The sequence below is a fragment of the Aythya ferina genome (assembly GCF_964211825.1).
Source record: "Aythya ferina genome assembly, chromosome: Z".
In the NCBI taxonomy this organism is placed as follows: Eukaryota; Metazoa; Chordata; class Aves; order Anseriformes; family Anatidae; genus Aythya; species Aythya ferina.
The window spans coordinates 61,353,342-61,368,245 of record NC_140299.1 but is presented as its reverse complement, the minus strand read 5'-3'; the positions used below and the strand labels follow the sequence as shown (position 1 = coordinate 61,368,245).

The following is a 14,904-nucleotide window of genomic DNA, read 5'->3' as shown; positions in this document are numbered from 1 at the left end:
ATTAAAAACTGAGGGGTGAAAACGGCTATTAAAAGCCACTGCATACCAAGCTACTGCATTAGGGAGTTAAAAACAATGTGGACTAGTGTGAGAAGGAGAAAGAAACACAAGAAACAGGGAAAACAGGAAGGGAGAAGGGAGGCATGGGAGACATGAAAGCCTGAGAAAATGAAATAATACGTTGTAATAAATATGAGCACATGATGCTACAAAAACCTCTGAATGATAATAAAAATCAGACTGCAAGCTACTTCTGGCTGTCGCTGTTGCCATCATGAGGACCTGAGTAGTCAGAACAGGCAGTGGGTTGGTCCGGCAAGGATGGGAATTGTCTGGGTTTGGCTGTGAAGTGCTGCCTGGGCAGCCATCCCTCCTTGAAGCCCAGAAGGGTTATGGACTAGTTTGTATTAGTCCCATTAGGGAATCATAAGTGTAAAGTTGTTTCTCACCATTTTGTCTCTCTCTGGTATTTATAAAGCATTAAACTATTTTCTTCCAGTACATCTACACCTGTATAACCTAAATAATAATAATGATAAAAATAACCATCTCTAAGTAATCTACCTTTACACCAACTGTAAAATGCTGAAATAAAGATGTCTCTGAACATTATTTTCAAAGTTGGGAAATCAGCCAAACGTAGTACTGGTGAAATAAAAAAAAATAAATAAAAAAATATAATAATAATAAAGGTGGAACTGTTAGTTACAGTGTACGGTTTGGAATTACTGCTGATACGGCTCTGTCACTGGGCAGTGGGTAGCCAATTTAGCAGATGCTGGAAGGCAGAACTCTACTCTCCTTCTTGATCTTCATTGGAATCTGGAATATTTCACTCCAAAAGTATTTTTGACTATGACAGGCTTTTTTATTTAAAGAAAAAAAAAACACACACACGTTATAATCTGATGATGTAAGATTTAATCAATGAGAAACTGTGACTTCAGTGGGAGCATTTATGCATGTTGAATTCATTTAGACATTGAATCTCTCACATCTCAGATGGTGTAGGACAGTCTAGCTGTCTGGACTGCATTTATCTATTTCCAGTGGACGGGTTATCTGACTGCTCCATGCAAATCCAGGCCCTGCCAATGTGCAAAAGTGCTTATTTAACCTGTTATGCTGTGTGGTTTTGGTGGATTACAGGTTTAACTTCAGCAGCAGTGTGGGTTTCACACTAATCCTGTGATGAAATAGAATTAGAAAAATAAAGAGAAAGGGTATCCCACTTGAAGGCAGTATTTTCTATATTTCCATGGAAAATATGAGGCATGCCATCCAGTCTTGCTTTGCTACATCTCCATGTCTGCGACACAGAAATTACAGTTTTGGCTAAGTAATTTGTCCATGGATGAAATACTTGCTAATATATATTTGAGGGGAGGAAGGCAGGAAGAGTAGTTGTTGTTGTTATTATTATGTATTTATTTTTGTCCCAGACAACATGACATTAGATAAACTGAGTAGAAACATTACTTGAAAATGACCAGAAAGCAAGGACTGCACTGTGACTGCAACAGAGCAACAGGTCCTCTTTACTGTTACTCACTGGGGATGATGGCCAGGGATTGATCACTGCTGTGTCTCTGTCCCTCTTCCTGCCCACAAAAGGCTCTGTGGGCCACAGGATATTTCTCAGAGCCTTTTACAAAAGTGTTATTCCAGAACAGGCTGTCTTCAGGTGGGTAAGGAGATAGTGTTAGCTGGGCACTGCTTTGAGTTGCAAAGAGAAACTCTTCTGTCATTTATATTTTATGTATATTCTTGCTGAAGGCTTGTGGAACGGGACATTAAAAGAATTTACTTTTCAATTAGAATGAAGCAATGAAATTTAATGCATTTTCTGAGGTAAGCATCCTTATAATAGAAGTCACTGGTGGACTACACTTACCATTATTTTTGCATAGGCTGTGCTTTTAAAATTGGTTATGGAACAGTGATATGTCAGATGACAGTTTTCACAGTTTTGTCTTTCTCTGTTGGTATTTGTAGGAGAAGCCCAGATGTACAAGCTAAAGAAGAACTCTGGAAACATATTCAGTGAGTATAGTCCTCACAGAGTCTTGAGTAGCTGTTGCAGTGCCTCACATGTAGTTAATCACATCCCTCGCACCGTGCCTACAAGGCATTACATTCAGATTTGGTTGTGTGCCACAATACATTATACAGGTGTAAATGTCTCGTAGAAGAGTATCTTCTACGTGTGCAGACCACTGAATGCAGATGACCATTACGTGCCGACGAGTTAAAAAGAAAAATACAGTATTTGAGAGCTGGGGCTTCCAAAATGTACTTGTTTGTAATACACTTCTAGGATGAGGCCTTCTATTCTATTACACCTAAAACTACCACTTGGGAAGATAAACTACTCCAAAGTATATATGACATTCAGAATACACAATATTCATATGTATTGTGAAGCTACAAGATCAGATTGCAGGGAGCTGAGAGGAAGGTGGAACAGGATGTGACATGCAGTTGAATTTGAAGTGATGAAGGTGAAGTTAGACACGTTTCTTGCTAAGTTTCCTATTTTGATGTCAAGATAGCTTCAGGGCTGACAATAGCTTGTTTCAGTAAATCTTTCTAGCCCGATGTAATAATAATAAAAAGAATGATTTTGCAGTTGGAATTACTGTTACTTTTTTTTTTTTTTTTTTTTTTTTTACTTTGCCTAACGCTTTCTAGGAAGGAACTTGTGGATCCATCTGGCCTGTCTGAGGAGCAATTGAAAGAAATTCCATACACTAAAATAGAGTGAGTTTATGTCAGGATTTTTCTTTTTGAATATACTGCTTTTTACCATGAACTTTGTTATACTGAAATGTGAGTGGGCTTGCATGTAATCCCAAGGTTTTATTTACCCCAAATGTCTTTCTAGGATGGGTTGGGTGAGAGTACTTCTTATTTTTAAAACCTAGTATTTTCTCTTTCCCAATTATGAAAAAAAGTCAGCTTAATCTCTCTCTGTTTGTTACACACTCATGAACCTGCCATATGCCTGTATGTTCAGTATATCCCCCTATGCTGCCCATCAGTCTGTTCTATATGTTATGCACTACAGAATCAGGGAGAACTGAATGCAAATAAGCAAGTCCATTTTTTTTCTTAAACTTCTGCTTTCATTTAAAATTTTTGTTCTGGCCATCTAAAGCACTGTTTGACCTGTTCTACCCCTCTTCCCTTGCTTATCATGGGTAGCTGCCAGGGCATATCCATTTCCTTAAGAACAGACATCTATTTCACTGTGGTAATTGCCCATTTGGGATGGCATGTCTTAATGCAAGCAGCTGCCTGTGACAGAAATGGGATCACACTTTGCATTATAATGTGCTTCCACAACGCTACTAAACAGAAAGGGCTGATGTTAAAGCTGCATATATTAATGCATTCTGTATTAAATGGTTTCATTCTTACATATGGGCATGCCAGTTTGTGACCTTTGAACTTTTAAAGTGCAAAGCACAGACTCAAAAGAAAAGCATTAGCCATTTAAATTCAGCCAGTGCAAAAAGCTGCCTATTATACTGTATGAAAAAAAAATGGGAGCATCTCTCAGTGTGCAGTTGCATTTATGTTTTTATGCTGAAGGTCTGATTTATTAAGCTACTGTCATGAATTCTGTGTCTCTCGTAGGACTCAAGGCGACCCAATACGCATTAGGCATTCACATTCCCCTCGAAGTTACCGTCAGTATCGGCGGTCCCAGTGCTCTGATGGTGAAAGATCTGTTCTGTCAGAAGTAAAGTACGTGAATGGGTTTATTAGCAATGTAATGTTTTAAACTGGCCCAGAAGTTATTCAGAGCTCTCAGTTAGATTAGAAATGGTGTACATCAGATTGTTTGCTGCCATAGGATTCAGGCAACTCTGTAAAGAGTAGGTCTTCAGACCTAAGTGGCTCGAAGAACTACAACAGCATTTCTGGTGTATTTGGCCACAGAGGGGTGCTTGCTTGACCCATGTGGAAGGGGAAAAACAAGCAAACACAGAAAAATAAGCCTGTATTGCTCCTAGGTGGTAGGTCATAAAATTTCTGAAGGGAGAAGAAATGAGTTGCTTTCCAAATCCTTAATACATACATCCTTATTAGAGTCAAGATGCCATCTGTAGTAGTATGTTTCACACAAACGTATGAAACACATACGTGTTTCCAGTACAGCCCTCTACTGCAACGTGTGGATCAGTCAAAAAAGATTTGTAAAGTAAATACTTATACTCTATATCAAGGGGCTTGAGAAACTAGTACTAGCTAGGTGGCATCCTGAGATATGTGTAGCACATACATGATTTGAGATGGGACTCACCTTCCATGAAGTTCTGCTGTTTTTATAGACCAGGAGGAGAGAGGCCCTGATATAGGGATTGGATAAAAGGTGCCCTGAAGAAGCTTCTGCTCACTGAGTATGGATAATAAGATGATAGCTTTTGGATGGCTGAAGTTAGGTGATAGGCTTTCCAGATTTTGCCTATACAACTCTCTGGATCAGTTTAATTATTCTTCTTTTGACTGCTTACAGTTTTTTCATTATAGCAATATTCACTTTGCAATATCATAATTCCAGTGCAAAAAATGATATGGTTCCTCCACTTCCTGTTACACGATCCTCAGATGCTAAAGGCCCCAGCATCCAATTGACTCAACAGGTTAGTATTTGTGTATCCTTTACAATTTTCCTGGTTTTGGAGACAGAAGGGTGTCTAGTGCTTAATTTATATAAGGTCTTTGTTTTTCAGTGAAAATTCAAACTGACTTGAGATTTTTTTTTTTTTTTTTTTTTTTTAAGCAGCAGTGTGACTGGAAATTTTACATTTTACAGTCTGACTACTTTGTTTATATTTCCAAAGATATGGATTTCTGTAATACATGCTCCTCTGGACACCAGCTGCTGCTGCTGCTAGAGGACCTTTTCTCAGTTTAAGTTTTCTGCTTCCTTAAGATGATACCCTGTCCTCCACAGGAGAAAATGAAGTCTCACGGTTTCTTAAAATATGCAAGTTTGCTTAAGATGTGGTTTTAACGATGGTATACTATAATTGTTTATCCTCCACTTAGACATGTTCTTGGTTGCTTAGGCTTGAAGAATTGCTTTTTTGTATGTTTGTTTGTTCTTTCTTTGCTTTATAATGCTGAATAGTTTTTGATACTGAAATCTAAAAAGGAGACTTGTCTTTTTAAATATAATCACTAGCTTTTATCATAAATGATGGTAACATTTCTTAGATTTGATAGTTGTATTAAACTCAAAACTTAAGAAGCAAATGGTACTCAAAAAGCACTTGCAGTTCTGTTATACAAGCACACTAAAGGAAAACAAAACATGCATGAGAAAATTCCAGACATATTTTGACCCAGCTTCCAGACTGTTAGAATGGTACATGCTGCAGAGGAGTAATTCTCCTCTGAGAATTACTTGCTACTTTACCTGGAAGAGGTTTTTCCAGAAATGCTATAAGATTCCCATGTACATAGGAGAAGCTTTGTTACTTCAAGACTATGTTTTAGAAACCTGAGTGAACTTGTGTAGGTAGATTCCTAAATTTTCCTTCTTTCTAGACTATTTTTTAAAATTATTATTTAAGTTTGATTTTTATTATCATTGCTGGAAATGGGAGGTCATATATATGCAATAGCTTGCTCAGTAAAAATAAATACGATTTGTAATTCTTATAACCATAAAATATCCCGAGTTGGAGGGGTACTAGAAGGATCATTGAGTCCAGCTCCTAGCACCACACAGGTCTACCCAGACCTTGTGTCTGAGAGCATTGTTCAAATGCTTCTTCAACTCTGTCAGGCTTGGTGTCATGACTACCACCCTGGGGAGCCTGTCCCAGTGCCCGACCACCCTCTGGGTGCAGACCCTTTCCCTAACCCCCAGCCTGACCCTCCCCTGTCCCAGCTCCATGCCGTTCCCTCGGGTCCTGTCGCTGTCCCCAGAGAGCAGAGCTCAGCGCCTGCCCCTCCGCTCCCCTCGTGAGGGAGCTGCAGGCCGCCATGAGGCCTCCCTTCAGCCTGCTCTGCTCAGGGCTGAACAAACCAAGGGACCTCAGCTGCTCCTCATACAGGAAGGGTCTACCCCTCCAGACCCTTTACCATCTTTGTGTCCCTCCTTTGGATGCTCTCTAATAGTTTTATGTCCTACGTATACTGTGGTGTCTGTAACTGCACACAGTGCTCAAGGTAAGGCTGTACCACTGCAGAGTAGAGTAATTGTCCTCTGAAGAGTCTATATCAGTGTTCAGCAGGTTAAATGAGTGTTTACCAACACAAAATTGTTATTTAGAAATCTAAGAAGTGTAATCTGAGATATAAAATAAAAATAATGTGAAATATACGTCTCCTTCCCACACCAATTTTCATGTCTATTCATCTGGCACGCGGCTATGCCCAAACTATAGGCTGATACTGTGTGTAGTGTCAAAACTGCACAGAATATAGTCAGCAACACATCTTATTTTGTCTTGTAAGCAGTTAGAATAACAAAAGCTAGAACAACGGTAAAACAGCAAATAGTTTTTTTTCACTATAAGGATAGCTAGCACACTACCTGTACCTTGATAGCAATAAACTTCAGGTATTACTGTTTATGATGGAAATTGAAAAAGACAAGTTATCTGTGGTATTTCTGTAGGGATTTGCTCCAGCAGGAAGTGGGAAGTTGGTGTACTTAAGACTAAGCATATTTATGGTCTTTATAGAAATAGGCAACTTTTGTGGTTGAATCATGTTCAAAATCCACATCAGTTTATTTCCATTCTTATTCAGTACTACATGGCTTAAATTCATTGTCCTGGAAGGAATTAACGTGACAGTGCTCCGTGTCTGCAACCACCTCTCTTTTCCCTTTGCCCCAGAACTCCTGACAACAGTGGCCATTAATTCCTAGTGAATGCTGTTTGCAGTATTTGGCTAAATACCAAATAATTAGTCACGGCATTTCCTGAATAGGGAATATGAATCCAAATAGCACAGAGGGGCAGCAGCTGGGAAGGGAAGGAGGAGGCAAGAGGGGGAAAAAGTTCTGTTTGATCCAATGTAGAGACTTTCCTATCCCTTATGTATATATATGAACTGCCATATCCTTAGCCTAAGGCTGTCATAGCAGCAGTTATCAAAATATGCTATTTAAATTCAACTATACCTTTTCATGGAATATTTTAATTTATTCCCTTCAGAGACGGAACGGATCTAAAGATAGCCTAATAGAAGAAAAATCTCTTCTATCCACTAACGATGGAAAACCTACGACTAAAACAATAAAAACTGTACAGGTGTCACGCTTCAAGGTAGAGACTTGACTGCTGTAACTGAAGATGGTGAATGGATTTTATTCTTTGGAAAACGCAAATTTTTGTGTATGTGTGTTCAAGAGAAGGAACTGAAGTTGAAGTGGTGGCAATTTCTTCAGGACATTTGGAAATGGAGCCTGCTTGCTGGGAAGGCCAAGCAGTGCCTTTATCACCTACACTGTTCTAGTGATGTGACTGATTGAAGAGAAGCTGTCTGATTAGATAACCAAAAAGAAAAGTCCTCATAAAACAGAATGGTCAGCAGTTACATTTCCAAAAAATAAGCAAAAAAATATCTACAGCAAAACTGTGTTTATGATCTTCTCTGTAAGTGAATAGCCTTTTTAAAAAAATATATAAAATAGTGTTAACTAACATGATCAGGATCAGACGCTTCAAGGGGATCAAAATAGTCATATTTTTGGCCAATTGTGCAATACTGTCTGATTTGGGAAGAATCATCGTTAGAATTCTATCTGGTGATCAACTTGTGCCCTGAAACATGAGCTGCTAGCTCTTACATACTGTATTTCAGCCTAGCACAACAGATGCTGCTGTTGTTAATACTGTTGTCAACACAACCCAGTTTTTTAGCTCAAAAATAATAGAGTCAGAACACCCTGTAGCAGAGGGTTCCACAGATTATTCAGACTTAATTTCACTCAGCAATTTTAAGTAGTCTCAATTAAGAATGTCCTTTTGTGTAGAGGGGCTATTTAACTGAACATTCCATACTATAAAAATACACCTATCATCTTAATAGTAAACATACTGGAAAAAAAATGGAGGATAGGTACTGATTCACTGTATTAAGGATGTTTAGTAACGCACTTAAGTACTGGTTAAACAAAACTTGTAGAGTAGGATTTAAGAGGGCTAGCAAATAGCCTTTTTTTTTTTTTTTTTTTTTTTTTTTTAACAAACTTGACTAGCAAAGCCTGCCTTAATCTCTTTTCATATGAAACAATCAATGCTAATACCTTCTGTTACTCCTCTCTGAGCCATTTCTACCATAATAAAAATGACAAAGGCAGTATTTCAGGTATGATAATTGCAATTTTTTTCTGTCAGAATAGGAACAGTAATTTTTAATGATGCTGCACACTGAGCACATTATCTTACATTAAATATCTGAAGTGATGCCTAGCTCTTCTCCTGTCCTGTCACTTTGTACAAATAGCTGAAGCCATTCTTCTGCCTCTCATTTGTCCACAGTCATGGACAGACTGCCTGGCTTTGCTAACTAAGAAACAAGGCCTTTTTGTTTTGAAAATAACTTTTCCTAGGTGTAAACCCCAAACCGTATAGTTTTTGAAACAGCAGTGGAAATGGCTATAGTGGAGGTTCGTGTGCCTTTTTGAACCTGTCCTCCATAAACTCAATCCCACTATGACCTTTAGTGATGCCATGTCTTCTGCCCCTAGCAACACCATGCCAGGGGATTGCAATCCTGTCAGAAATGCAATATTATTTGAGAACTGGAGTATATAGCACCCGAGTTATGCTTTACATGAGGCATAGCATTTAAATTGAGAAAATTGAGAGGTACAACCTTATATAATGTGTTTTATTTTCCACAGTATTTCTAAATTCGTTAATCATATGAGGTGGTCAAAGGGGTACTACTAGCCAGGGTGGCAGCCATACATGCTGTATGTTGCTATCACAACACAGATTGGCCTGCAGGTTGGGAGATGCTGTATTATTCCAGTGAAGGCAGATTTACTTGACATAGGTTTCTTTGAACGCGTGCTTCGGACAGTGCTTCTTCTTCAGTGAACAATTGCAAGGAAAGGAAAGCACTTCGAACCCCTCTGTGGTGCAAATGCTGTTTTCATGGATGTTCTGCATTTTCTGAATGTACTACAGATGTCATCTGAGGACATTGTTGGGCTTAGCTTAAAGTATTTGCTCAAGCTGCTTTTAAGTCTGTTAAAAAGTGCTCCAAATTGACTTGAATGGTTTCATTATCACTGTTCCAATTTAAAGTGACTCTTTAGGATCTTCTGTGACTTTTCACAAGCACTGGTTTAAAAAAAACAAAACAAAAAATGAAAAAAAAAAAAAGGCAAAAAAAAAACCACCAAACCAACACTGTGGCAAAGATTGTGGTAACAGAGATTAATCTATGTCATCAGAATCTTTTGCAAGACTTGCAAGACTACTAAAATACAACAAACCACACAAGAACTAGTTATGATGTCTCTTAATCAAAGCCACTCCTTATTGTTCAACAAGGTATTTCAAGCTGGAGTGTGATACCCTTCCTTGTAGTTTGTTGCTTTCTAAATCATTACTGTTATTGGGGATTCCTTACTCAGGCACAGGCACATAGAGCTACTTTTAGGAGTATTTGCATTGTTATTATTGAGCATTGTCTGTACATAGTGTCCGTATCTTGCCAATCTTCAAATTTTATTGATCAGGAAGAAAACTACTTGTAAGGTTTACATCCAACCCAATGTTTTCTGTATGTTGTCATCTGCCTGGAAGCTTTTGTGTATTACTGCTGGATACCATCAGCCATATCTATGGCATTTTATTTATCCCACCACATGAGAAAATAGGCTTGTATCTAGTCTGCTATTGATAGTTTTCAATTCTCAATTCACGAAAGTTGTTTTCTAACCAAGCCAACTTTTTTTACATTTAAATGAGAAACTTACAGAAACAGTCTTGAATTTCGAGTTAGCAGTCTTATTCCCAATGAGACTGTAGGAAGCAGTTTTTAACATGTCTAGTGATCAGTCTGGAGTACTTCAACACAGTTTTGTCTTAACATAAGACCAATCTTGGCTTATCAAGACTAATCTTGACCTGTTAGTGTCAGTGCTGGAACAAAGCAAAATTTGGACATCATTGTCAGCTAATAGAAAAGAAAAAGAAAGTTCTTCCGTATACATGTGCCTCCTTTCCCTTTGGGCTTCTTTTCCTTTGTCATTTGAGGAAAGATACCTTTATTTGTAAGCTCATAAGTCTTGTGTGAGACCTACAAGAAATCAATCAACAAAAGCACTTACTTTTGGCACAGCTGTGCTTTGTAGCCTTAAAACATGCATGCAGCATCTGTAGTGGCTGGCCATTTACAACTCTGAGCTACACCTGCTGTCCACAGTTCTACCTTCTCCTAGCTTTCCTGTGGCCTTCACTACCTAGAGGCGGTTTTGTTCCCAGCCATGGAGTTCGGATGGTTCACCAGTCAAAATAGTTGGACCTGCTGATGAGTTGGGCAGAAGAGAGGAGAGATGTAACCACATCAAGCAAAGTTTACTCTGGGGTTGGATGTCATGCAGACCTGTCCTAAAACAGACAAATGCCTGGTATTTGAGACATTCTCATCCTAATTCTGCTTCTAGTCAGCTGAAATGGTCTCAGGCCAACAATTTTAACTTTGTGCCTCTACATTTACCTCTTCTGAAACTTCTGAAATTGCTATAAATAGGTAAGTTATGGAATTCTCTCTCTTTCTAGTTAGCAATACCAACAACATATACATCTTTGTAAAGCACGTGTTTTATACAGTAAAGAGGGTTTGCTATTCATACCAAAAAAAGCATATTTGTGTATCCCAGACTGGTCCCCCTGGTTGTTAGCTGGTTCCTTTCATTAGGAGCTAGCCTTGACCTGCTGTTTTCTGCACTGCACTTGTCAATATTCCTAACAATGCAACTCATACTCTAAAAAAGCTCATTGTATTGAAGTCGTTGGCTGAAAAAATTACTACCATTTAAGTTGCCAAATCAACCATCTTTACAAATGTGAATAGTAAACTGAATATACAGCAAATTTTCTTTTGGGAAAGCCTGTTTAATTCAAAGCTCTCTAGAAAGATGTTTTAAAACAACATACAAAAATGTATCAATGATGTGATTCATATGCTCAATGTATGTTAAGTATTCATGAAGCAACTGTGTGCTTTATTTTAAAATGAGTTTGATAGATGGCTGTGTCAATACTTGTGTCCAGGTTATTTAAAAAAGTCAAGTAAAACTTGAATTTTTAGGTCAAACCATGGTTGCCTATGTGTCTTATTTACATTACACAAAGGAGAAAAACCTTAGAAACATGGATTCATTTGACAGCACCATCTGGTAAAAACAGGTGTAGTACCAATTAAAATCCACTTGAGAATACAGCTTCTCCAGATTAGTTATTTTTCTTGTTACCAGGAAGTTGTCAGCACTGGATTTCGTACTTCTAATACATATCCATATTACAGCTCCCTTTCTTATCTAAAAATCATCAGAAAGCACCAACAGGCTATACTAGCTGTCAAACCAAACACAGATACAGAGCCAGTATGACAAATGGTCTTTCTCCCCTTTACACGCTCATTTTAATTTCTCTCCTGTATTTGTCTCCCTTTGTAAGAGGAAAACCACTACTCTCCCAACCGGTCAGTTTATATGACATACCTACTTGCCATAATGTTAATATCTCAAAAGTAGCTAGCATTATTTATTATTTCCTAACATCAGAATGTAGTAGACTTACTTCTTATAAGTTTATTACAAATAAGCCTCTTTGCCATGTGAAAGACATTCAATATTTACATTCAAGAATATGACTAGTCACCTACTGATTCAAATGGTTTTCACTCAAATGATCTAGCCCTAATGAAACTGGATACAGTATACAAAAATTAGGTTAAAAAGGAATTCGGAACATGTCAATTTTCTTTCTGTGCACACCTTTCAAAAGTCCTGATTCTCAGCTTTAATTTTAGAATGGTTTGGGTTGGAAGGGACCTTCAAGACCACCCAGTTCCAACTCCCCTGCCATGGGCAGGGACACCTCCCAGTAGACCAGGTTGCCCAAAACCCCACTTGGTACCCTGGCCTTGAGCACTTCCAGGGATGGGGGCATGCACATCTTCTCTGGGAAAATACTGAGCATATAACATTAAGAGGTCTCTGCAATAGAGTATTGGAGGTGGGTTACAGAATGCAGGGTTGGTGCAACAGCAAGGTAGTACAAGTATCTTTGTTCTCTCCCTCTCCTTGACCATCTGAGAATCTCTCCTTCTTTCAACTTTTTTTTTCTTTTTAACAAAACCAACTGTCTATTAGACACAGTGTCAATGTAAAACAGGAAGGGAGGGAAAAAATAAAGAAGTTTTCATTATTTTCCACAAGTACAGTCCAGTTAAAAATAAAATCTAAGAAAAAAATCTAAGAAAGGTGGTCCTAATGCATAACACCGCACCTGCATTTATATTTCCTTAAACTACCACTGCTATTTCAGTGGCCCTTAGAGCCACATGCTCCTTCTTCTACCTAATTTTTTCTTCATTCCACCACACTATGGAACAGATAACATGTACTGAAGCATGATTCTCTGTTTTTTCTTGTTCAAAGGGAATTAACATGTTAGCAATCAATAAAACTTGGCATTGTTTGTTGCACACAAGAACTTAAAAAAAAAAAGTCTTAAAAGCTACTCTTGCCAGTCTTCCACTTTAAGAACAAAGACCCAAGAGTAAAAATCCTGAACAGATGGTATCTTCAGGGAATATAATCCCTAAGACAACCTGTAAGCTTTCAAGTGCATCCAATAATTACATCTTGGATCACTAATCACATGTCTAAACTACCTTCCCTCTCTGACAACCCGAAAACTCACACTTGTGTTTAGATGCTGTATTAGTAATTTGCTTACATTCACTGCTACAAAATAAGACATTGTAAGGTACAGAATTTAAGTATATGCCCTTTTGATAAAACCAATTTATGATAAACCTTCCTCTAAGAAATAAACTAAAAACAAAAACAAAACAAAACAAAAAAACAATCAAAAAAACAACAAACAACAACAAAAACAAACATCAAAAAGCACCAGGAAGTCCATTTGTTGTCCCTACAGTGTGTATTACTCTAAGTTCAGTTGAAATATCACAGTACACTGATCTAAATAATAATAAAAATTGCAATTTTCATGTTAGAAAAATACCTTTCCTGCTATTTTAAACCCAGGTTTGCTGAATTTTAATTTCTAATTTCTTCTTTTCCCCACCACAACACATATCTCAGCTGACCCATTTGCTGAGTGCTACAGAAGGCTGTGGTTTCAGTGATGACCTCTTACCACTTACCCACTTACTAGCTCCTGCATATTAGTCCAAAGGGGTGACTTGGTAACCCCAAACCAGTGCAAAACAAATCTTAGCAGTTCCTTCTGTTTGGCAGTTATTCTAGCTTGGAACAGACAGGAGTTCTGAGAGCAGAAACATAAGTCTTTATTTTTTGCCTACATAAATGTTGCCAGACACTGCCCCAATACAGTTAGAAATAACTGTTGTTACTACAAACCTTTTCTAAGGCTTAATATTCAAGCTCTTGAATATTTTTTTTTTGTTTCTAATGGAGTAGTCTTTCAGAGTGCCACTGGACTCGGGCTGTGTCTAACAATTTTTCCTAGAAAAAAAGGTAAACACAAGGTAAGATAGGACAAATGCAGCAGGTAGCCACTTTCAGTAACAATCTCTAAAATGCTAGATCCCCAAAACTGGTACAAAGTTGCAATGACCAGCTTCCCACCAATCTGCCTGGAAAAAAGTCAGTAGCTAAAACCTGGAGATGGGAAGTAGAGAGAGCCTACTTGCTGAACAGGCTCTTTGCATGTCCAAGTGAAATTTCAGTTCTTAATCAACTGTAAGTTAGTAGCAGCTCTAACACCTTCTAGCTAGTGGGGATCAATAGAGAGTTTTATAGTAGTAAGTCAGGAGCATTATGTCTGTGCTTTATACAATGTCAATTTAAGAGAATGGTAAGCCGATGATAAAAAAGATAAATTATTTAATTTTGAAAAACAATTACCAGCCATGTTATTAGATAGTTACTTATAGTGGGTTACCTTTTACATGTGCATTTTTCTTTCCAGTGTCTGACAGGCTTATAGAAAAGTGACTGTTATTTCTTCAGTCTTGCAAAAACCCTAAGTGACTATAGTCATTGAAGTCTGGGATGGATTTCACAAGTTCATTCTTTCTCAACAGCACTGGTGAAGTATTGAGTGCTTTTGTTTTTTATGTTCCTCAAGTACATTCTCACCTGTTTCAATGCATGAATCTTTTTGATCCTGAAAATTTCAAGGGCATTGTGACAAACTTGAAGGAGTTTCATCATTTTATTGAAAACTACTGTTCCACTATTATTTTCTGCCAAGGATGTAGGAGATCTTGCATAACTTTAGAGCATACCTTTGTATGAACATGTGCATGTTCGTGCAAACTACTAAACCATTTTCAGTTTATTTTTTTCCAAAAAGTCATTTCACTATTATATTATCTTCAACATGTATTTTATAAACAACCTCAGCCAGTTTAGTAGCATCTGCAAGATCACTGTCTGAATCTGTCTTCAGCATGGACAACTACTGGATCACAAACCTACTTTAAAACTTGACTCAGCTCAGTTTATGTGATTTTCCTTCTTGATTGTGTGCTTGTCAAGATGTCTTTGTGAGGAGCTGCCAAATAACTAGTCTCTCTCAGTGCTGCAATCACATTTTGAAAGCAATACAAATACCACACAATTACATCATCTTTATTTTTCTTCTGTAGTAGTACATTATTATCCATCTCTGATACAGAGGAAAAAAAGGAATAAAA

The 14,904-nt window shown here is 37.8% G+C and overlaps 1 protein-coding gene across 1 annotated transcript in view; it reads left to right on the top strand.

The window, feature by feature from the left end:
* EPB41L4A (erythrocyte membrane protein band 4.1 like 4A) overlaps positions 1 to 11,304 on the top strand; it is a 131,136-nt gene extending 119,832 nt beyond the window's left edge. Inside the window, exons 19-23 of the mRNA XM_084504428.1 lie at positions 1,996 to 2,043; positions 2,692 to 2,760; positions 3,640 to 3,750; positions 4,568 to 4,649; positions 7,182 to 11,304. Coding sequence (XP_084360554.1) covers positions 1,996 to 2,043; positions 2,692 to 2,760; positions 3,640 to 3,750; positions 4,568 to 4,649; positions 7,182 to 7,304 — 433 coding nt within the window. The 3' untranslated portion in view covers positions 7,305 to 11,304. The remainder of the gene's footprint in view (positions 1 to 1,995; positions 2,044 to 2,691; positions 2,761 to 3,639; positions 3,751 to 4,567; positions 4,650 to 7,181) is intronic.
* Positions 11,305 to 14,904: the final 3,600 nt, after the last annotated feature.